At 47.6% G+C, this 24642-nt stretch overlaps 1 protein-coding gene across 2 annotated transcripts in view; it reads right to left on the reverse strand.

Moving 5' to 3' along the window:
* Window positions 1-24642, reverse strand: part of DOP1B (DOP1 leucine zipper like protein B) — a 123159-nt gene that overhangs the window by 38035 nt on the left and 60482 nt on the right. For both annotated transcript variants that reach the window (XM_015132917.3, XM_077995786.1), the window contains exons 11-19: window positions 21299-21418; window positions 18946-19048; window positions 17398-17589; window positions 14174-14858; window positions 11928-12199; window positions 10760-10912; window positions 8864-8964; window positions 7617-7807; window positions 424-2053 (exon numbers count right to left, since the gene is read on the reverse strand). In XM_015132917.3, the coding sequence (XP_014988403.3) occupies window positions 424-2053; window positions 7617-7807; window positions 8864-8964; window positions 10760-10912; window positions 11928-12199; window positions 14174-14858; window positions 17398-17589; window positions 18946-19048; window positions 21299-21418 (3447 nt within the window). The remainder of the gene's footprint in view (window positions 1-423; window positions 2054-7616; window positions 7808-8863; window positions 8965-10759; window positions 10913-11927; window positions 12200-14173; window positions 14859-17397; window positions 17590-18945; window positions 19049-21298; window positions 21419-24642) is intronic.

Genomic DNA, 24642 nt, shown 5'->3' on the forward strand with positions numbered 1-24642 from the left:
GTTCAAGACCAGCCTGGGCAACACGGTGGAATCTCGTCTCTACTAAAATACAAAAAATTAGCCAGGTGTGGCAGCAGGCACCTGTACTCCCAGCTACTTGGAAGGCTGAGCTAGGAGAATTGCTTGAACCCGGGAGGCAGAGGTTGCAGTGAGCTGAGATCACACCACTGCACTCCAGACTGGGTGACAGAGACTCTGTCTCAAAAATAAATAAAATAAAATAAAATATAATAAATAAAATAAAATAAAATAATATAAAATAAAATATCAGAACATTTAGTTGCCTGCTACCCTTCTCGACAATGCTAAACAGGCTTCTCGGTGGGATGAAATTATCCTCCAACCGACATCTGTGGCAAAACAGTCATTCGTTATAAAAACCATCACTAAAGCAATAAACATGTCACAAAGAGCACAACGCACCTGACAGAGAGCTTCACAGATTCGCTTTCATACTGCTTGACCAAGTCATCCAAGTTTTTGCAAATCTGGACAACAAAGGGTGTCACTGTCCAGCCCAGGGACTTTCCGAAGTAGGGCAAGGAATGCGTGACCAAGCTCACCCAGGCGGGATGCATGCCGTAGCCGTAGGCAGGCTGCAGACCCCTCACCACCGCAGAGACCAGCAGCCCCTGGGAGGTGAGGGGGTGCGGCTGCACGTACTGCAGGGCACTGATGGCCTGCTGGAAGTTCAGGGCTCTCTGCCACTCCCGGGACAGGTCCGGCTGGTTTTCCCCCTCCTCGTGGGCCCGGCCTAGGTGGTGCTCCAAGACAATCAGCACCTGCAGCAGCTTCAGCAGCTCAATCTGCAGTGGGTGCTCACTCCAGATCTGGTCCTGACCCAAGTTGATGAGACTCTCCTCAAAGAGGCTGTCCTCCGGCAGGGCCCTGCCGTGGTGGGCGGTGGCCAGCCCGTAGCGCTTCTGGCTCGTGTACATGGACGCCGACAGGGAGAGCAGGACGAACTCCTGAACTTTGCACCTCTGCAGCAAGCTGTGGATGAATTCCACGTTCTTCCCTTCCGAAGACTTGGCCACCGAGACCAGCTGCGTCATGATCCTGATCAAAACCTCGACACTTTTGACCTGCACGTCCCGGTTGCCGAGAATGTCTCGGTGCGTCACCTTCAAATAGCAGGGGTAGTAGGAGCGCAGGAAGCTCAGGCAGAGGTAGGTGAGCAGCTCCAGGAGCAGAGAGTGGGGGCACACGTTGGGGGCCTGGGTCTGGAGCTTTCCGTAGAAACTCTGGCCAATAAGGGCCTCCTGGTGGCGAGCCAGGAGGTTGGAGATGAGGTTGAGGTGCGCGGTGGAGCTGGTGTCCATGCTAGTCCTGGACACGGCCTCGATGAACTCCTTAGGGTTGGTTTTGAGCACAGCCTCCAGCACCGAGAAGGCATAGAGGACCCGCCGAGAGTCGTAGGGCTGCAGGTAGAGCAGGATGTGCTTGAACAAGGCCTCGACGGCCTCCTGCCTTTCCCGCTGCTGCTTTAGCAGCCTGGACGTAGTGAGGGCCTGGAGCTCCAAGTCGGCCTCCTCATCGCTGGAGAACGACTCAGAAGCCTGCGTCTTGTCCGAGTCCACCCGCACCAGGCTTAACTTGGCCCCAGCCTTGAAGCTTTCTGACTGGAAGGCCGCCAGCAGGGCCGAGCGCTTGGGGTATGCCCTGCCTCCCATGGGGATGGGCGCACAGCAGTTCTCTTCATTGCTCAGCTCCTGCGGGTCGTGGGAAGGGGAGGAGAAGGAGGACGTGTTCTCGCTGTCCGTGTGGCCGGAGCTCGTGTCTGCGGACTCGGTGTGCTCGCTGCTGTCCGGGGCGCCGTGGGCTGTCCTGTCCGGAAGCTCCACGTAGTAGGGCAGCTCTTCCTCGCTCAGCTCACCTTGTGGCGGGTACTTCTCGGGCTCCTTCTCTACTTCAGCCCAAATGGCTTCACGGTCCACTGTGGTGAACTGGCTCAGAGGCAGGTGCTCTTCAGAGCCGCTCTCCTGAGGCTCGGGCCCTGCAGATGCTTCTCTGAAAGAGGTTTTTTTCCTGTTAAACCAACGGTGCCAGTCATCTGAAAATGACAAGATGACAAACGACTTTAGAACAGAAGGCTCAGCTGTGACACATTAGCTGTAGGGCGGTCTTTGTCTTAAAGCCAGACAGAAAGATTAGTCTTCCTAAAACTCTCACATGAACCACCACCACCAGAGTCCGGGTTATATTACAGACAAAAGCAGACAAAGGAAGGTGGATAGGTTTTACAGAACGTTCAAGGATGGGATCATTTAGTTACATTGTTATAGTAAACTTAAGTATCATAACTCTTTGGGGGCAGCAATTTTTAAAAACACGTATTATTTTTTCCTAGGAATTCCCTTTCAAGAAATGTATCCTGGCAGGGCGCAGTGGCTCACACCTGTAATCCCAGCAATTGGGAGGCCAAGGCAGGTGGATCACCTGAGGTCAGGAGTTTGAGACCAGCCTGGCCAAAATGATGAAACCCCGTCTCTACTAAAAATATAAAAAGTTAGCTGGGCATGGTGGCGGTCTCCTGTAATCCCAGCTACTCGAGAGGCTGAGGCAGGAGAATCGTTTGAACCCAGGAGGCAGAGGTTGCAGTGAGCTGAAATTGTGCCAGTGAACTCCAGCCTGGGCAACAAGAGCAAAACTCCATCTCAAAAAACAAAAAAACAGAAATATATCCTGCAGAAATGTCAGCAGAAGACTTTCAAAGCCATAAGGATGTGGATATTCACCGAAATGTTATGTGTGTATAAAGACAAACTGGAGGCCAGGCGTGGTGGCGTGGTGGCTCATGCCTGTAATCCCAGCACTTTGGGAGCCTAGGCGGGCAGATCACTGGAGGTCAGGAGTTTGAGACCAGCCTGGCCAACATGGAGAAACCCTATCTACTAAAAATACAAAAATTAGCTGGACGTGGTGGTGCGTGCCTGTAGTCCCAGCGTGGGAGGCTAAGACAGGAGAATCACTTGAACCTGAATGACGGAAGTTGCAGTGAGCTGAAATCACACCACTACACTCCAGACTGGGCAAGACTCTGTCTCAAAAGAGCGAGACTCTGTCTCCAAAAAAAAAAAAAAAAAGAAAGAAAGAAAAAATCAAGCCAGGTACAGTGGATTATGCCTGTAATCCCAATACCGTGGGAGGTCAAGGTAGGAGGATTGTTTGGGAGTCCAAGGTAGGAGGACTGCTTGAGCCCAAGAGTTCCAAACCAGCCTGGGCAACATGGAAAAACACCACCTCTACAAAAAATTTAAAAGCTATCTAGGTATGGTGACACACACTGGTAGTCCCAGCTACTCGGGAGGCTGAGGCTGGAGGGTCTCTTGAGCCCAGGAGTTCGAGACTGCAGTGAGCTATGATGGTGTCACTGCACTCCTGCTTGGGCAACCAAGTGAGACCCCTGTCTCTAGAAAGAAAGGAAAAAAAATCAAGCAGCAGAAGAGTACTGTATAGAATGAGTCCAGTTAGGAGAGAATATGTATAATACACAGCCACTAGGAAAGTCTGGAAGACTACCTGCCAAACCATTAACAATCCCTAGTTCTATCAATGAGCTTTACAAAGGACTTCCATTCAGGTTTTTATGTCCTCATTATTTCCATTTTAAAAATAAGCATGTTGGCCGGGCGCGGTGGCTCAAGCCTGTAATTCCAGCACTTTGGGAGGCCAAGACGGGTGGATCACGAGGTCAGGAGATCGAGACCATCCTGGCTAACACGGTGAAACCCCGTCTCTACTAAAAACTACAAAAAACTAGCCGGGCGAGGTGGCGGGCGCCTGTAGTCCCAGCTACTCGGGAGGCTGAGGCAGGAGAATGGCGGGAACCCAGGAGGCGGAGCTTGCAGTGAGCTGAGATCCGGCCATAGCACTCCAGCCTGGGCGACAGAGCGAGACTCCGTCTCAAAAAAAAAAAAAAAAAAGCAAGCATGTTACTACTTCTATAATCAGAAAACATATGACACTTTTAAATATTCAAGTCTCTTTTAGGAGAAGTCAAACAGGCCACTGACCACTACCTATTTTTTTTAAAAAAAGAAGTGAGTCAAAAGTCTTTGATATTGCCAAACATTTTTAATAAGCAGTGTTCAATAAATCTATGCCATGAACCGGGCATGGAGGCTCACACCTGTAATTCCAGCACTTTGGGAGGCTGAGGTGGGCGGATCACTTGAGGCCAGGAGTTTGAGACCAGTCTGGCCAACAAGGTGAAACCCCATCTCAACTAAAAATACAAAAATTAGCTGGGCGTGGAGGCACGTGCCTGTAACCCCAGCTACTCAGGAGGCTGAGGCAGGAGAATGGCTTGAACCCGGGAGGCAGAGGTTGCAATGAACCAAGATTGCGCCACTGCACTCCAGCCTGGGCCACAGAGCGAGACTCTATCTTAAAAAAAAAAAAAAAATCTGTCATTCTCATAAGGTTTTTAGGATGATCAAACAAGATAAAGGCACACAAAAGAGCTTTAAAAAAATTCTACATCATGGACATTAAGCAAGATCAAAAATGGAAGAAGAATATCAGAAATTGATGAGCTGCTTGAAGTGCATAGCAGTATTTTAAAAATAGATTTCTACAGGATTACAGAAGTAGGGTAAGGGTAAGCAGGACACTTATTTTTTTCAGAGAAAGAAAATGGCAGAGCAAAGACGTTCTCTCCTACTTGGAGGTGGCAGACTATTTCTGTGGTCATTAGGAAACAGATTAGAGGAAGCAGCAAGGTAGTGCTGGGTGACTTTTAGAGACCAAGGAAGGCTAGGCGCAGTGGCTCACACCTGTAATTCCAGCACTTTGGGAGGCCGAGGCAGGCAGAACACTTGAGCTCAGGAGTTCAAGACCAGCCTAGCCAACACGGCGAAACCCCCATCTCTACTAAAAATACAAAAATTAAGGCTGGGCGTCAGGAGTTCAAGACCCAACCTGGCTAACATGGTGAAACCCCGTTTCTACTAAAAATACAAAACATTAGCTGGCTGTGGTGGCCATCGCCTGTAATCCCAGCTACTCAGGATGCTGAGGCAGGAGAATCGCTTGAACCTGGGAGGCAGAGATTGCAGTGACTTGGGATCACGCCACTGCACTCCAGCCTGGGCGACAGAGTGAGACTCTTCTTCTTCTTCTTCAAAAAATAAATAATAATAATAATAATAATAATAATAATAAAGCCCAAGGAACTATGGAGATAGAGCTTTCCTCTTAAAATAGAAAAGAAATACTAAAAAATGTAGCTGCCATGAATTGTAGCCAAACTTTTAAGAAGGTTCTTTGTTTACACTTCAGTTTTACTTTCTTATAATGTGGAACAATAAAATTTGATAGGGCCTATTTGATAGGGCAGCCAGCTTTTCCCCTAAAGAAAAACCAGAGGTTAGAGGTTTAGGCCAGGAGCCTTATAAAGACAGGAAGCCATTTAATATACCTCTGCTTACTTAGCCGATGGGCTGCTTTTCTCTGTAAGATAAGATTGAGACAGCCAGGAGAGGTGGCTCATGTTGTAATCCCAGCAATTTAGGAGGCCGAGGCGGGCAGATCATTGGGGGTCAGGAGTTCGAGACAAGCCTGACCAACATGGTGAAACCCTGTCTCTACTAAAAATACAAAAAGAAAAAAAAAAAAAATTAGCCAGGCGTGGTGGTACATGCCTGTAATCCCAGCTACTCAGGAGGCTGAAGCAGGAGAATCACTTGAACCCGGGAGGTGGAGGCTGCAGTGAGCTGAGATCATGCCACCGCACTCCAGCTTGGGTGACAGAGCAAGACTCTGTCTCACACACACAAAAAATGATTGAGATAAATACAGGATATTTATAACCCAGCAAGCTTGTTGTGGGAAACTGAGGACTAGAGAGACGGATATGGGAAAATAGGAGGATGTTTATTTTATGCTATGCACTGGCTCAGTGGATTCACATCCAAAAAACCGAGCATTGAACAGAGCGGCGGGGTTTTTACAAGCAGGCTTACAGAAGCAAAACAAAAGCAGTTAATCATATGACAGGTCACGTAATCTATAGCATAACTGATGACTTGGCATAACTTGTGGCCTTGCATAGCTGGTGGCCTTGTAGCTGCATCAAAAGAAAAAACAAAAACCGGCTAAATACAGACATTTGTCTTTTCTTTTCTACTACACCCCTTGTTCCGGAGTTGGGGTGTCTGGAGTCTATTCCTTTGGTTTCAACTTCTCGAACAGCGTTAGCTTATAACTATCCTTGAAGTGAGCTTGCTAGGCAGAGGAAAACTTGCTCTTCTTTTCTTTTTTTTCTTTTCTTTTTTTTTTGAGATGGAGTCTCACTCTGTGGCCCAGGCTGGAGTGCAGTGGTGCAATCTCAGCTCACTGCAACCTCTGCCTCCCAGGTTCATGCCATTCTCCCGCCTCAGCCTCCCGACTGGCTGGAACTACAGGCAACCGCCACCACGCCCAGCTTAGTTGTTGTATTTTTAGTAGAGACAGGGTTTCACCGTGTTAGCCAGGATGGTCACAGTCACGGGTCACAGGCCTGACCCCGTGATCTGCCCACCTTGGCTTCCCAAAGTGCCAGGATTACAGGGGTGAGCCACCGCCCAGCCCTTCTTTACTTTTTAACCCTTGTCTTGCCACATTCTGGGCCTTGGCTTTCACTTCTTAGACTAGGGCATTACAACCTTCTTATAGCCTTGTCTGTTACTTTTCTTTGAGTGAATGAATGCAGTACTTATTATTGTTATTATTTAAATTTCTGCCTCAAGCTAAACAAACTCACTCAAAGTTTGCAAACCATCCCTTAGAAAATTGGGAAGTCATTAAATACAGCTATTGTAGGAAGTAATGTTAGTTCATAAAATGCATTCGATATTAATCATTGAAGTTTAATTGACTCATCAGGCTTAGTTTTTCTTTTCTTTCCTAATTTCTACCTATATTCTTTTACATTTGTGTTAAAGATGCCTCTGGAAGTTCTCTGAACTGAAAGGTTTATTTCTTCTTCATTTCTGATAATCTGATTAATAGGATTTTATAGTCTAAAAGAATCTTAAAGCACAAAGAGAAAATAAACTACTTACCTTGTAGTTGAAGGTTCACAAATAAAAGTTATTTTATTTATTTATTTATGAATGACAGAGTCTCTCTCTGTCACCCAGGCTGGAGTGCAGTGGTGCCATCTCAGCTCACTGCAATCTCTACCTCCTGGGTTCAGAAGATTCTCCTGCCTCAGCCTCCCAAGTAGCTGGGATTACAGGCATGCGCCACCACGCCCAGCTAATTTTTGTATTTTTAGTAGAGACAGGGTTTCACCATGTTGGCCAGGCTGGTCTTGAACTCCTGAACTCTGGTGATCCACCTGCCTCAGCCTCCCACAGTGCTGGGGTTACAGTTGTGAGCCACTATGCCCGGCCAATTTTCCTTAATAACAAAATAATCTGGTTTTTCAGTGAAAACAGCAAACCCACTCACTAATAGCTCTAAATGCTAGATCACTGGGTCCTTAAATTGTCGAAGTCCTCACAATTTACAAAGCACCATTTGCATCTAATAAAACTACCTAGTGGGCCTCAGTCCCTCAACGATCACTACTGAGGTCCAGTCCCCTGACCCGTTCCTCCCTCACCCTCGGTCCCATGCAGGCTGCTCACCGGCCGAGTTCTCCTGCTTGAGGCAGTGGATGGAGGTTCTCTGGGTTTTTGGCTGCAGCAGGAGCAGGAGCACGGGTTCGAGGATGCGAGCCACGTCCCCGAGGGAGAGCGCACGCACCAGCCAGCCCTGGGCTGCTGCGCTGATGGCGCCATCCGTGCAGGCCAGACTGTCCAGCACGACGAACAAGGACCTGCGGTGGGAAACACACTGGTGAGTCTGCTCGCGGCCACCCCTGTGCGCCATGCACCATGGCGGACACTGGGCATAGGGCAGGGTGCCAACACAGGGCCCCCAGGAGCTCCACCCAAGCTGGACTTCCAGACCCAAGTGGATGAGGACAAGGGGGACTCCACTTGGGTTTCACGTTGGAATCACTAGTGGGAGCATTTAAAATCCCAATGCTCAGGCCTCACCCCAAATGGGTTATGTATCTGAGTCTGGGCCTGGGCCCCAGGCATCAGAATCAGCTGGCGTCTCTAAGGCTGAGTGCCTGGCCTCATGCCTAGAGTTTCAGAGGCACTCGGGAAAAGCAATGTGGAGTAGAATGGGCTGCAATCAAGTTCCCCTCTTCAGCATGAGTCAGTGATGGGACAAGCACGCACGCCAATTGTGGTCACTCCCCCAGGGGAGGTTTAGGCCATCTGACCTCCCTGCAAAGTCCCCTCGTAGGGGCATGTTGTAAAAGCTGCACAGGTGATTCCGGGGTATGCCGGGATTCCTCACATCCCAAACAAATTAACAAAATTCCTAACGTGTTCACATGTGTCTGGCCTAAATTCACTTGTTTATGGGAACCACTGGCTGTGCTCGGGGGGGTCATGAGCAGGGGTCAGGTGTTCTTTTTTTGAGATGGAGTTTCGCTCTTGTCACCCAGGCGGAGTGAAGTGGCGCAGTCTTGGTCCACTGCAACTTCCACCTCCCGGGTTCAAGCGATTCTCCCGCCTCAGCCTCCCAAGCAGCTGGAATTACACATGCCCACCCTCATGCCCGGCTAATTTTTGTATTTTTAGTAGAGATGGGGTTTCACCATGTTGGCCAGGCTGGTCTTGAACTCCTGGCCTCAAGTGATCCACCTGCCTTGGCCTCCCAAAGTACTGGAATTACAGGCATGAGCCACTGCGCCCGGCCATAGGGGTCATGTTTTCAACTGCATGCACCTCTCCCTCCCCAGCCCCACATGTTGGGCAGGAACCTCTGTGGAGTTTCCTTGAGAGTTAATGGTAGATCATAACGAAGACCGCCTTACCTGTCAAAGGAGCGATTGTGAGATGTTACTCGACTGCCTTGGATCTCTCTTGTCAGGTGCCAGATCACAGAAAATCTAAATAGAGCTTCCAGCCTTGTTCCCTTGATGAGGAAATAAATGGGAGTGAGGAACTTGGTTTCATAACTGACCGCTGTCTTCAGTCACCATAAACCCCATTTAAACAACAGATCAAAGACTTCAGCCGAACTGACAGCAACCACAGCAAAGATGCTGCATTCTCCTTTGACTGATTCGGCCAGAAGGAAAAGGAGAACCTGTGTTCTCTCTCTCTGATTGTTCACTTTAACAGAGCAGCACATTCAGAGCTCAGTATTGGAGTCCAGGGTCACCCCTGTGGTCTGCAGCCAAAGGAAAACACAAAGGAGCATGGCTTCCTTGCAAGTGTCAGCCCCAAGTGTCTTAAAGAACGAGGACACACAACAGACTGCAAAGGAGATCCAGGACAATAAATTCTCAATAAAATATATTTTTTAAAAACATTGGTTTATTATTTTTATTTTTATTTTTTATTTTTTGAGACGGAGTCTCGCTCTGTCACCCAAGCCAGAGTGCAGTGGAGTGATTTCCGCTCACTGCAACCTCTGCCTCCCAGATTCAAGTGATTCTCCTGCCTCAGCCTCCCAAGTAGCTGGGATTACAGGCACGTGCCACCACGCCCGGCTAATTTTGTATTTTTAGTAGAGACAGGGTTTCACCATGTTGCCCAGGCTGGTCTTGAACTCCTGACCTCAGGGGATCTGCCTGCCTCGGCCTCCCAAAGTGCTGGAATTACAGGCGTGAGTCACCATGCCTGGCCTTATTTATTTATTTATTTTTGGTAGAGATGGATCTCACTCTGTTGCCCAGGTTGGAGTGCAGTGGCATGAACTCGGCTCACTGCAACCTCTGCCTCCCAGATTCAAGTGATTCTCCTGCCTCAGCCTCCCGAATAACTGGGATTACAGGCATGTGCCACCACGCCCGGCTAATTTTGTATTTTTAGTAGAGACAGGGTTTCACCATGTTGCTCAGGCTGGTCTCGAACTCCTGACCTCAGGTGATTCGCCTGCCTCGGACCCCCAAAGTGCTGGAATTACAGGCGTAAATCACCGTGCCTGGCCTTATTTATTTGTGGTTGCTTAGGCAGGTCTTGAACTCCTGACCTCAATTTCTCCCACCTCAGCCTCCCAAAATGCTGGGATTACAGGAGTGAGCCACCATAGTGAGCCACCACGTCCTGCTTCAGTAAGTTCTTCCAGGGACAATCAATTCCCTACAACTGCCTATTCTGCCAACACCTGCAGAAGCCCTGCAAGTCCTTACAGCAGGTTTGGGCAGGTTTCCCTGGTGAGCCTCAATATGGTCACAAACCACATTTTCAGGGCTGTAAAATGAATGGCTCAAGCTTCCAGTGGCCTTCCAGGATTGAAATCCTGGAACACCTCTGCTTATTTTATTTTATTTTATTTTTATTTTATTTTATTTTATTTTTTGAGACGGAGTCTCACTCTGTCACCCAGGCTGGAGTGCAGTGGCCGGATTTCAGCTCACTGCAAGCTCCGCCTCCCGAGTTTACACCATTCTCCCGCCTCAGCCTCCCGAGTAGCTGGGACTATAGGCACCGCCACCACGCCCGGCTAGATTTTTGTATTTTTTTAGTAGAGATGGGGTTTCACCGTCTTAGCCAGGATGGTCTCGATCTCCTGACCTCGTGATCCACCCGTCTCAGCTTCCCAAAGTGCTGGGATTACAGGCTTGAGCCACCGTCTGCTTATTTTATTAATCACGACGTCCACTCAGCTCCAGAAAGACTTCGACTGGATGGATGTCGGCCAAGCGCATGTACAACAAGGGCCTGGGTGCTGCAGGATGGAGGTGGCAGCCAGAAAGGCTCACCTTGTCAGGGTCCAGGAGGGCGTGGCAAATGATGTCCTCGCAGATGTTGGCCGTCGGGGCCAGGCAGTGCAGCCGGTAGAACAATTCTACACAGGTGACGTGATGCTCCCGGGTCTCTTTGTTCAGCTGATTCCAAAGCACACGAGCCACCCTCTGGAACAAGGAAAAGGCAGGTGGTGGGGGGCCATGTCAACACAGGCAGCATCCGCTCACATCCTCCTCACTCAGTCCCAGCCCCGACACGCTGGCTCTCACCTATATTTGCCATGTGAGAATCCTCCATGCCCAGAGACACATCATCATCAAATAAAGCAAGAAACCCACCAAAGGCCGGGCGCGGTGGCTCATGCCTGTAATCCCAGCATTTTGGGATCCGAGGCGGGTGGATCACCTGAAGTCAGGAGGATCCCAGCCTGGTCAACATGGCAAAACCCCATCTCTACTAAAAATACAAAAACTAGCCAGGTGTGGTGGTAGGCCCCTGTAATCCCAGCTACTTGGGAGGGTGAGGCAGGAGAATCGCTTGAATCCAGGAGGCGGAGGTTGCAGTGAGCTGAAATGCTGAGATCACGCAACTGCACTCCAGCCTGGGCGACAGAGTAAGACTCTGTCTCAAAAAAGAAAAGAAAAGACCCACCAAAGTCATCCGGGCAGCAGAGGAGGTCAGACCTGGAGGTTTCTGGCCAAGAACACTGCAGCTCTTGCCTAGAGCTCAACGTTACTTTCAGAAAGGGAATTAACGGGAAACTGGACCAGAGGGGTTGAGGCATTCTTTCAACAGGCAGGTACCGAGCCTCACCCTATGCAAGTGATGCGCCCTGTAGGGAGTTTGATGTGGCAGAGACTAAATCCAGGTGAGTGCAGTGGAGGAGTCATGGGCTCCCTGCCTCCACCCAGACCCCACTCCCAGGCAGGGGTTCCACTCAGTCACGGCAGGCCCAGAATACTGGGGCCCCAGTTGCTCTCACCATAGCTTGCCCGGAGGGTGAAAGTTACATGCTGGGAGAGGCAGTCTCAGAAGACCAAAGGCTACTGCCTCTGCCCAGTGCCCTATAGGAATATCACTCCCAGAGAAGTGGGCCACTGCTCCCATCCCCAGCTATACAGTTCTGAGTTTTGCTCAGGGGGAGAAGGAGGCCATAAGAAGAGTGTTCCCAGTGGGAAATACCTGATAGAAATCTGTTTTCTCTGCAATGACTTTTAAAATCCCTGGAGCAATGGGAGGAACTGTCACCATCTGCAGCTTGCCAAAAAAAGGGTTGTGTCCAGAGCTCTTGTAACGTTTCATCTTGTCTTCAATGACAAGAGCCAGGGACTGGGAATGGTTTATCACTTCCAGCAGAGTGGAAATGGCCACGTTCTGGAGGTAGCAGTCAGTCACACAGCAGCAAATGGTCATAAGGGATTTCAGCCAAGATGGAAAACTGGAATCACCGGCTCCTGAAAGGAAGCCCACCGGAGAGGCAGAAACAAGCAGAACCACGTGAGAATGGGTCCCCAGTCTGCAGATTCTACAGCTCCCTAGATCTGGGAAGTTACCTGAGAAATCCATCTGGACAGCAGTGCACTAACTTCCTGCTGGTGAGACTCATTTGAAAATAAGGTCTTTACAGAGGTAATCAAATTAAGATGAGGTCGTTAGGGTGGGCCTGATTAATCCAATATGACTGGTGTCCTTACAAGAGGGACATGCCAAGGGAAGACAGGACATACAGAGGACACCTTGTGAAGACAAAGGCAGAGACGGGACTGATGCAGCTGCAAGCTGAGGAGTCCCCCAAGGGTTGCCGGCCAGCACCAGAAGCTGAAGAGGCCAAAAAATATTCCACCTGGAGTCTCAGAGGAGGAGTGTGGCTCGGCTGATACCTTGATCTTGGACTTCTGGCTTCCAGAACTATGAGACAAATTTCTCAGTTTACTGTACTTTGTTAGGGAGCCCTAGCAAACCAATATACAAATACTGGCCAGGCCTGGTGGCTCAGGCCTGTAATCCCAGCACTTTGGGAGGCCAAGACGGGCAGATCATAGGAGGCCAGGAGTTTGAGACCAGCCTGGCCAACATGGTGAAACCCCATTTCTACTAAAAATATGAAAATTAACAGGCGTGGTGGCTCACGCCTATAATCCCAGCACTTTGGAAGGCCTAGGCGGGTGGATCACGAGGTCAAGAGATTGAGACCATCCTGGCCAACATGGTGAAACTCTGGCTCTACTAAAAATAAAAAAATTAGCTGGGCATGGTGGCACGTGCCTGTAATCCCAGCTACTCATAAGGCTGAGGTAGGAGAATCACTTGAACCCGGGAGGTGGAGGCTGCAGTGAGCCAAGATTGTGCCACTGCACTCCAGCCTGGCGACAGAGTGAGACGCTGTCTCAAAAAAAAAAAAAAAAAAATTAGCTGGGCATAGTGGCACGTGCCTGTCGTCCCAGCTACTGGGGAAGCTGAGGCAGGAGAATCACTTGAACCCAGGAAGTGGAGGTGGCAGTGAGCTGAGTTGGTGCCATCACACTCCAGCCTGGGCAACAGAGCCAGACCCTATCTCAAAAAACAAAAATCTTTATCAACAGGTATCATGAAATAGTCTATTTACTCCCACTGAATGCCACTCATGTTTCAGGTCTTCTGATGGGCTGTGCTGGACACCCAAGCCTTAAAAATATAGGCCCCCCCTTACCACTTTGCCATGTAGCGAGACACAAGTCAAAAATGTCCTAAGTACAAATGAGGAAGGGAACAAATGAGGCCAATAGCGCCTTCTTGGCTGACACGATTTGAGCTAGTCTTTAAATACAGGTTGACAATCTCTAATCTGAAATCCCAAATCCAAAATCTGAAACCTTATTAGCACTGACATGATGCTCGAAGGAAGTACTCACTGGAGCATCTTGGATTTTGGATTTCTGGATTAGGAATGCTGAACCGGGGCTGGGCGCGGTGGCTCAAGCCTGTAATCCCAGCACTTTGGGAGGCCGAGACGGGCGGATCACGAGGTCAGGAGATCGAGACCATCCTGGCTAACACAATGAAACCCCGTCTCTACTAAAAAATACAAAAAACTAGCCGGGCGAAGTGGCGGGCGCCTGTAGTCCCAGCTACTCGGGAGGCTGAGGCAGGAAAATGGCGTGAACCCAGGAGGCGGAGCTTGCAGTGAGCTGAGATCCGGCCACTGCACTCCAGCCTGGGCAAGAGAGCCAGACTCCGCCTCAAAAAAAAAAAAACCCAAAAAAAAAAAAAAAAAAAAAAAAGGAATGCTGAACCGGTAAGTGTAAGGCAAATATTCAAAAAAATCTGAAAAAAGTCCAAAATCCAAAATAGTTTTGGTCCCCAGCATTGCGGATAGGGGATATTCCACCCACATCGATCGCCTCATTGTATGATTCCTGAAGAGGGACTTCGGCACGGCCGCCTCTCACCTGGCAGCTGGAAGAGCGTTGCACAGAGCTGCTCGGTCTCTTCCTCGGACAGGTAGACAGGGAAGGTGGCACAGTCCAGCAGCAGGTGGCAGGCGGCGGCAAAGGCCTCCCTGCATTCCTCCCTGGAACCCCTCAGGTCAATGACCACCTGTTCAACATCCCATTCTCTCCCGCTTTTCCTGGCGGGGCTGCTGGGCGAAGACGACGGTGACTCTGAATTTTTTGTCTTGAATGGAGACCCTCGCGCCATGAACAAGTCCGAAAGCATCTGCTTGAACTGAGGCACCGTGATGGGCTTGGGCTCCCACGAGTTCTTCCTGCTGCAATCCTCGGCCGCCAGGCTCTGCGTCCCACCCCGGTCTCTCTTCCCCGCAGGTTCCTCGGACTTGCTTTCTTCTCCTGACGCTGTCAGCTGTACTCCAAAAATGTTCTTGCTGGCAAAGTTGGCAATTAGCTCTTGGATGCAAAGAAACGTCCTCTGCATGCTCCCGCCCTTCTTCCAAACGTCGTCCCTTTCCAGAGAAACGCGAGGAACCCTCAGGTGCTCAGAGAGCTCTGGTGACGAGGCACTGAGCCCGATCCCACTGTCCTCAGACTTCAGAGGGGGAAACGAAGCGTCTTCATCACCGGGAATCACTGCCTTTGTTTCCAAAATTATTTTGTTGTTTTCACCTTTTACTGGACTCTGTAAAAAATAAAAAGACATGAATTGTGCATCTCTTAACACTAAGGTATTCAAGCATCAGTTGAAATCATGAATATATTTCAATTCTGTTTTTCAAAATCATCACTCTCTAGACTAGAGAATCTCTGTGTCAAGCGTATAATGAAATTTAGGAGGCACCCAAAGCAGGGGAAGGAGAGGAGTGGGTGGCAAAGAGGAGACTGGTGGACCCACATGCTCCCTGGGGAGGCTGGCTTTTGGGCCTATTTTTCTTGTGTTTTTGCCTAAATATACAAACCCTTCAGAGTTCAAAAAAGTTGTTGAAAAGTTGTTTCTGCCAGGGCATGGTGGCTCAAGCCTGTAATCCCAGCACTGAGAGGCCGAGGTGGGTGGATCACCTGCCACAGGTCTCTGGACAACAGAGCAAGAACGGTTTCCAACAAATTACCAACTATGAATGAGGAAACTGAGCTGAGGGTAAAGTAAAGGTATGAAGAAATAAAATAAGGTCAGGAGTGGTGGCTCATGCCTGTAATCCCAACACTTTGGGAGGCCGAGGCAGGTGGATCATTTGAGGTCAGGAGTTTGAGACCAGCCTGGCCAACATGGTAAAACACTGTCAATACTAAAAATACAAAACATTAGCCAGGCATGGTGGTGGGTGCCTGTAATCCCAGCTACTCGGGAGGCTGAGGCAGAATTGCTTGAACCCATGAGGTGGAGGTTGCAGTGAGCCGAAATCACACCACTGCACGCCAGTCTGGGTGACAGAGAGAGACTCTGCCTCAAAAAAAAAAAAAAAAGTAAAGCAAGTTAGAGAACAGTGTATGTTATGTTATCTTCAAAACGATGTTGAAGTCCTAACTCCCAGTACCGGTGAATGTACCTTAATTTGAAAACAGAGTCTTTGCAGATGATCCAATTAAGATGAGATCATTAGGGCCGGGCGCGGTGGCTCAAACCTGTAATCCCAGCACTTTGGGAGGCCGAGACGGGCGGATCACGAGGTCAGGAGATCGAGACCATCGTGGCTAACACGGTGAAACCCCGTCTCTACTAAAAAATACAAAAAAACTAGCCGGGCGAGGTGGCGGGCGCCTGTAGTCCCAGCTACTCGGGAGACTGAGGTAGGAGAATGGCGTGAACCCGGGAGGCGGAGCTTGCAGTGAGCTGAGATCCGGCCACTGCACTCCAGCCTGGGCGACAGAGTGAGACTCCGTCTCAAAAAAAAAAAAAAAAAAAAGATGAGATCATTAGGATGGGCCCAAATCCAGTAGGATTGGTGTCCTTATAAAAAGGAGAGATCTGGACATAGAGACAGATACGCACACAGGTTGACGGCCAAGTGAACATAAAGGTAGAGACTGGGGTGACGCTTTGACAAGCCGAGGAATGCTGAATGTTGCCAGCAAACCACCAGAAGCTCGGGGGACGCACGAGACAGACTCTTTCTCCCCAGTGCGCTCAGGAGGTGCCAACGTTGCTGACACCTTCCCGTCAGACCCTGGCCTTCGGAACCATGAGAAAACAAACACCTGTTGTTGAAGCCACTCGGTCTGTGGTACTTTATTATGGCAGCCCCAGCAAACTAATCCAGTACCTCATCTCGCTTATATTTGAAATAACCAAAATCACACACTACAAACACACACATGAAACAGTCTGCAAGGCTAGTTATAACTAGCCCATCAACTGTAGCTACATAGTTATTAACTATATCTAACCATTAACTGCAGTTACAGAGCAGGCAAGTAGCATGAGAGTGGGTGAAACAAAGAGTGCTAAAACTTAAATTTTTTTTTTGTAGAGACAGGGTCTTGCTCTTACTCAGGTTGGAGTGCAGCCGTGCAATCATGGCTCACTGCAGCCTCAACCTCTTGGGCTCAAGCGATGCTCCCACCTCAACCTCCTGAGTAGATGGAACTACAGGTGAACACCACCATGACTAATTTTTATTTACTTATTTATTTATTTTTTTGAGACGGAGTCTCGCTCTGTCGCCCAGGCTGACGTGCAGTGGCATGATGGCTCACTGCAACCTCCGCCTCCCGGGTTCAAGCAATTCTCCTACCTCAGCCTCTGGAGTAACTGGGACTATAGGCACATGCCATCATGCCTGGCTAATTGTTGTATTTTTAGTAGAGATGGGGCTTTGCCATGTTGGTCAGGCTGGTCTTGAATTCCTGACTTCAGGAGATCCACCCGCCTCGGCTTCCCAAAGTGCTGGGATTACAGGTGTGGGTCACTGTACTTGGCCTAATTTTTATTTTGTAGAGAGATGAGGTCTTGCTGTGTTGCCCAGGCCAGTCTCGAACTCCTGGGCTCAAGCAATCCTCCTGCCCCAGCCTCCGGAAGTGTTGGTATTACAGGTGTGAGCGACGGCACCATGCCAGGTGCTAAAACTTTTTCAAGTGAGAGTTTTACAAGCATATTTGACATATCACCTGGGTATCTTCTAGTGTTTATTCCTATCCTAACCAACCCTAAAGACTTTCTACTCCCATGAAGGCATAAGCTGCTTTTAGCCCCCAGAACCATTTCCGCCCCTCAGAGCACACACCGAGGTTCCGCTGGTGGACTCCGTGTCGAGGTAGGAAGGCGGCATCTGGACTTTGCTGAGCACCTTGAAACACGTCTTCAAGGCATGCGTGAGTTCAGGTAAACTTAAGGCCTCCATGTCCTCAGCAAGAGGCTGCACCAGGCAGCCGAGCACCTGAGGGAGATACTGGGTTTGCACCTCAGAGTACAGTTCCTGTGAAATAAACACATGGGTTAATCCCACATTGCTGGTTTACAATCAGAAAAACAATGCATCTCAAAATGGCATCTAATTCAATTTTTTAGGGCATAAATTTCACATTAATTTTCAAATCAGAAAACAAAAGAAGATTAGGTGCAGTGGCTCATGCCTATAATCCCAGCCAGCACCTTGGGAGGCTGACGCAGGGAGATTGCTTGAGCTCAGGAGTTCGAGACTAGCCTGGGCAATACAGTGAGACCCCATCTCTACAAAAAATACTAAAATAAGCCAGATGTGGCGGCACATGTCTGTGGTCTCAGACACTTGGGAGGCTGAGGTGGGAGGACTGCTTGAGCCTGGGAGGATGAGGCTACAGTGAGCTGAGATCATGCCACTGCACTCCAGCCTGGGTGACAGTGAGGCCCTATCTCAAAAAGAGAAAAGAGGCTGGGCATGGTGGCTCACATCTGTAATCCCAGCACTTTGGGAGGCCAAGGCGGGTGGATCACCTGAGGTCAGGAGTTCGAGACTAGCTCAGCCAATATGGTGAAACCCTGTCTCTACTAAAAATACAAAAAATTAGCTGGGCGTGGTGGCGGGTGCCTGTAATCCAGCTACCTGGGAGGCTGAGGCAGGAGACTCACTTGAAACCCGGAGGTGGAGGTTGCAGTGAGCTGAGATCATGCCATTGCACTTCAGCCTGGGCAACAAGAGCAAAACTCACACACACACACACACACACACACACACACACACACACAAAGAGAGAGAGAAAAGAACATTTCTATTGTTTTTGTTTGAGACTGGATCATGTTATGCTGTCCAGGCTGGTCTCAAACTCCTGGGCTCAAGCGATCCTCCTGTCTCAGCCTCCTGAGTAGCCGGGAATTACGAGCGCATACCACAGAGCCAGGCTCGGTATTTCAACTTGATCTAGACAAGTCAAGGATGTTACTTCTCTCCTCGCAAGTGGCTTTACACTTTCTAATAGAAAATAAAATTGGCACGTTGCTATATTAAGGAAATTAGTTTCCTTTGAGAAAATCAGCCAACAGCACAAATTTAACTAGGAAACGTATTGACTCTTCCCCTAAGATAACTGTAGTACAGGAAGGATACCCAGTTCATCAGCTGGTTGACCTAACTTCAGTTTTGCCCACTTACAACTGGCCCAAAAGTCATAGCCCTTTTAAATAAGACATTAAAAATATAAGAGATTACATCCAGCTGTATCTTTTATGCCAAAACAAACATCAAAACAGTGTTGCCTATTTATGTAAAACATTTTCAGTAATGTGAGGTTGATAAAGCAGGCCATCACCACCAGTAAGAATGTAAACAATAGCGGGTCTATTCCCCAGCACTCACCAAGGGAATGACATCCAGCAGGAAGACCAGGAGGGTGCAGAGCTCTGAGACCGTCGGGGGAGGGCTGACACTGCTCCTCACACTGTAATGCTGCTTCACTGGTCTATAAATCACAGCAAAGAAAAATCAATTCTTGGGCCAGGTGTGGAGGCTCACGCCTGTAATCCTAGCACTTTGGGAGGCTGAGATGAGCAGATTGTCTGAGCTCAGGAGTCTGAGACCAGCCTGGGCAACATGGTGAAACCCCATCTTTACTAAAGTACAAAAAAATTAGCCAGGTGTGGTGGCCCACGCCTGTAGTCCTAGCTACTCCGGAGGCTGAGGCATGAGAATTGCTTGAACCTGGGAGGCAGAGGTTGCAGTGAGCCAACATCGCACCACTGCACTCCAGCCTGGGTGACAGAGCAAGACCCTGTCTCAAAAATAATAATAATAATAATAATAAAAATAAATAATTCTTCCTGCAGCAAGTCCAAGCATTTCTTACAATTTCCAGTAACGTTATTCTACTTCAAACCTAACGAAAGTAAGACAGCTTTTGTAGTTCTCGTAACTAAATTTTGGTGACTAAAAGTATCTAACATGGAGAAGTGTCAATAAGTGTCCTGAATCTGTTGGTGTCCAAACAGGTTCCCTCTGACTTGAACTCTACCGATTCAGACACGTGTGGTCCCATACCCAGGAGACATGGGGTGCTGTCGACAGATGTAATCCCAGGTCCCCAATCCAAGCCCAAAGGCGCAATCCAAGGGAACGAGGCTGGGCTGGAGAACACCACAGTTTACACGGCTGTTCGCCCTGCTATAGGAGGTGGCCTCCTATAGCAAAGTAATACCAGGAGTTGATCAGCACCTGAGTTGCCTAGAATGCTTCAGCTTCTGTAGAGAAGTGTAACCCCACCAATCAACTATTGTTAGTTGCTTATCTTAAACTGAAATTCAAGACTTCTTTTTATATAAACAGGCTACCAGATAAATGGATAAGTTAAAAAGTATCTATTGCTTTTCATCTCATAAACCCTGGGATGAATAAATTAACTGTAATAGGATCCACAGGCAACAGCAAAGCCATGTTATACTGAAGACAGACATTAATCTCAGGACAGTGATTAACTCTGGGATGAAAGGAGGACAAAATGTTGCAAAGGTGGAGAGTCAGCTCTATCTGGGTAGAAACATTTTATTCTTTTTAAAAAAAAAAATAACCAGGAGAGCCAGATTTGGTGGCTCATGCCTGTAATCCCAGCACTTTGGGAGGCCACGTCGGGTGGATCACTTGAGGTCAGGAGTTTGGGACCAGCCTGGCCAACATGGTGAAACCCCGTCTCTACTAAAAATACAAAAATTAGCTAGGTGTGCCTAGCTAATTTTTTGGGAGGCTGTGCCTGTAGTCCCAGCTATTTGGGAGGCTGAGATGGGAGGATCGCTTGAACCTGGGAGGCAGAGGTTTCAGTGAGCTGGAATCGTGCCAGTGAACTCCAGTCTGGGTGACAGAGAGACACCGTCATAAAATAAAAAATAACATAACATAACAGCCAGGCTGACCAAAGCATACTCTAACCTCAATAAAATATGGCCTTGCTGTTGCCTGTGGATCCAATTGCAATTAACTTATTCATCCCAGGGTTGTGAGCTTATTTGGACAGAAAAGCATACTACTGGTAGCAGCTGAGAAGTAAGACTCTAAGACAGCCAAGAGCATTATAGTGGAGATGAACAAGAAATAAGTTTTAAGGCATGCCTCATAGGACAAAACAGGGTTTGCGACATGACCTTATTCCTCCCATAAAGAAAATGGCATGGGAAAGGCCTCTCCAGGAAAGCTCGGTGTTCCCGGGGTACGCCAAGGCAGACAATTTAGAGGTGGTGCAATTCACCCGGTTAAAAGAGATGGTAAAGCTGATTATAATAGCTTAAAACAGAAATGCTTTTATCTGACCAGTCATCCATTGATTTCAGTAAAAATTTAAGAAAACTGAAGATTTCAAAAATGCTCTATCCAGTCACAAAGCCACGAAACTAAGCTGCTTTCAACAGATCAGGCAGCCAGGAGAGGAAAGCTGATTTGATGAATGTAACGAGAAAATGCACGGAGGATTTTCTAAAGTTAGACTTTTAAAGCAGCTTCAGAATTACAAGGCAAAGATTATGTGAACCTTCTTATTGGAGATGTTTTTATTCTGCTAGAATCTTAAGTGAATTCTTTCCAATCCTGTTTTAGTTGAATTTTAAAACTCAGGAAAGACTACTCAGCTTCAGCTACTTATATATAATCTGACATTCTAAGCAGCTACAAAATCGTTAAACCCTCTCATCCTTCCTAAATATTCTGTATTCTCGAACTGCATACTTACCTAAAGCATTCCTCAAAACACCTCGTCATATAATCCCAGAGAAAGTCTGTGCTTAGAGAAGTGATCAGCAAATTTACCGTTTTGACAATCTCAGAGGCATTTCTGTTTTCTTTGATTGCACTGTAAAAGGGGAGGACATGAATAAATATATCTATTTAAAAATCCTGAATTATAAAAAGTGTCCAAAAAACTGTAATCGATTTCACCATCTGCAACTTATTTCTAGAGCTGACACATCCTGATAAAAATGAAAATACTACTGTTCTTATAATGTGTTTGCATAATGCCATCCTAAACAATATTTATATTGATACAGTCTCTTAAAAACAAATTTCAGGGCCGGGTGCGGTGGCTTACACCTGTAATCACAGCACTTTGGGAGGCTGAGGTGGGTGGATCAGCTTGGTCAACATGGTGAAACACTGTTTCTACAAAAATACAAAAATTAGCAGGGCATGATGGCGGATACCTGTAACCCCAGGTACTCAGGAGGCTGAGGTGGGAAAATCGCTTGAACCTGGGAGGCGGAGGTTGCAGTGAGCTGAGATTGCGCCACTGCACTCCAGCCTGGGTGACAGAGTGAGACTGTGTCTCAAAATAATAATAATAATAATAACAATAATTTCAGAGCTACTGTAAAAAGAATTTGTACAGAAAATCAGTTTTAGTCCATACTCTATTGGTGGAATAACATGGTACACGGATATTCAGCAGGGAAATTTAGCCAAGATTTTAAATGTTTATCTTCTTTTTTTTTTTTTTTTTGAGACAGAGTCTCACTGTTTCCTAGGCTGGAGTGCAGTGGAACAATCTCGGCTTACTGCCATCTCCGCCTCCCAGGTTCAAGCAATTCTCCTGCCTCAGCCTCCGGGGTAGCTGGGATGGATTACAGACGTGCACCACTTCAGCTAAGTTTTGTATTTTTAGTAGAGACGGGGTTTCACCATGTTGGCCAGGCTGGTCTCAAACTCCTGACCTCAAGTGATCCACCCGCCTCAGCCTCCCAAAGTGCTGGATTACAGGCATAAGCCACAGAGCCCAGCCTTAAATGTTTATCTTCTATGGCTCAGGAAATTTATTCAAGAAATTTATCCTACCAAAATCCCTGCATAGGTACATAGATGTGTGCAGAACTGCACCACTAAAAGGCCATTAAAAAATACTGAAAAAGGCCGGGTGCGGTAGTTCACACCTGTAATCCCAGCACTTTGGGAGGCCGAGGCAGGCGGATCATTTGAGATCAAGAGTTTGAGATCAGCCTGGCAAACATGGCAAAACTCTGTCTCTACTAAAAACATAAAAATTAGCCAGATACGGTAGTGGGCATCTGTAATCGCAGCTACTCAGAAGGCTGAGGCGAGAGAATTGCTTGAGCCCAGGAGGTGGAGGTTGCAGTGAGCCAAGATGGCGCCATTGCACTCCAGCCTGGGTGACAGAGTAAGACTCCGTCTAAAAAACAAACAGCCCACATGCGGTGGCTGACGCCTATAATCCCAGCACTTTGGGAGGCTGAGGCAGGCAGATCACGACGTCAGGAGTTTGAGACCAGCCTGGCCAACATGGTGAAACCCCATCTCTACTAAAAATACAAAAAATTAGCTGGGCGTGGTGACAGGTGCCTCTAATCCCAGTTACTCAGGAGGCTGAGGCAGGAGAATCACTTGAACCCAGGGGGTGGAGGTTGCAGTGAGCCAAGACCGCATCACTGCACTCAACAGAGCAAGACTGGGCAACAGAGCAAGACTCCATCTCAAAAGCAAACAAGCAAACAAAACTGAAAAAGCAGAAACTGTCTAAAAGTCAATCAATAAAAAATTGGTCAGTCAGGATTTATTATTTTTATTTAATTTTTGAGACGAAGTGTTGCTCTGTTGCCGAGGCTGGAGTGCAGTGGTGCGACCTCGAGTCACTGCAGCCTCCACCTCCCGGGTTCAAGGGATTCTCGTGCCTCAGTCTCCCAAATAGCTGGGCCTACAGGCACACGCCACCACACCTGGCTAATCTTTGTATTTTTTTTTTTTTTTTGTAGAGACCAGGTTTTGTCATGTTGGCCAGGCTGGTCTTGAATTCCTGACCTCAAGTGATTTGCCTGCCTTGGCCTCCCAAAGTGCTGAAATTACAGGTGTGAGCCACTGCACTTGGCCTTAAATAAATGATAAATGCTTAACAAAAAAATCCAAGGCAACTAATCCCATAGGAGAACAGTGTAGAGCTACTTACAACTTGCATTTCCAAAAAACAAGCAGTGGCCAGGCACGGTGGCTCACACCTGTAATCCCAGCAGTTAGGGAGGCTGAGGCAGGAGGACTGCTTGAGGCCAGGGAATTCAAGACCAGCCCGTGCAACATAGCAAGACCTCGTCTCTACAGAAAAATTAAAAATTAGCCAGGTGTGGTCGTGTGTGCCTATCATCTTGGCTATTTGGGAAGCTGAGGTGTGAGGATCACTTGAGCCCAGGAGTTCAAGGCTTCAGTGACCTTTGATGGTGCCACTGTGCTCCAGCCTGGGAGACAGAGTGAGACCTTGTCATGCTGGAGAGGGACACTCCAGAGAGTGCCAGGCACGGGGGCTCACACCTATAATCCCAGCACTTTGAAAAGCTGAGGTGGGCGGATTGCTTGAGCTCAGGAGTTTGAGAGCAGCCTGGGCAACATGGTGAAACCCCGTCTCTACAAACAAACAAACAAATATACATATATATATATATATATCAGCCTGGCAAACATGGCAAAACTCTGTCTCTACTAAAAACATTAAAATTAGCCAGGTATGGTAGTGGGCATCTGTAATCCCAGCTACTTGGGAGGCTGAGTCAGGAGAATTGCTTGAGCCCAGGAGGTGGAGGTTGCAGTGAGCCAAGATGGAGAACTGCAAAATATATATATACATACGTGCGCGCACACACACACACACATTTTTATATATACACATATATATTTATATATACATATATATTTTATATATGTATATATACACATATATTTATATATACACTTTTTAATATATTTATATATACACACATATATTTATATATACATATATACTTATATATTTATATATACATACATTTATACATATATTTTTATATATTTATATATACACACATATATTTTTATATATACGCATATATATTTATATATACACATATATATTTTTATATATATGCATATATATTTATATATACACATATATATTTTTATACATATGCATATATATTTATATATACACATATATTTATATACACACACACACACATATATATATATTAGCTGGGCATGCTGGTGCATGTCTGTAGTCCCAGCTACTTAAGGGGCTGAGGCATGAGGATTGCTTGAGCCCAGGAC

Source organism: Macaca mulatta, chromosome 3 (genome assembly GCF_049350105.2).
Source record: "Macaca mulatta isolate MMU2019108-1 chromosome 3, T2T-MMU8v2.0, whole genome shotgun sequence".
Taxonomy (NCBI): Eukaryota; Metazoa; Chordata; class Mammalia; order Primates; family Cercopithecidae; genus Macaca; species Macaca mulatta.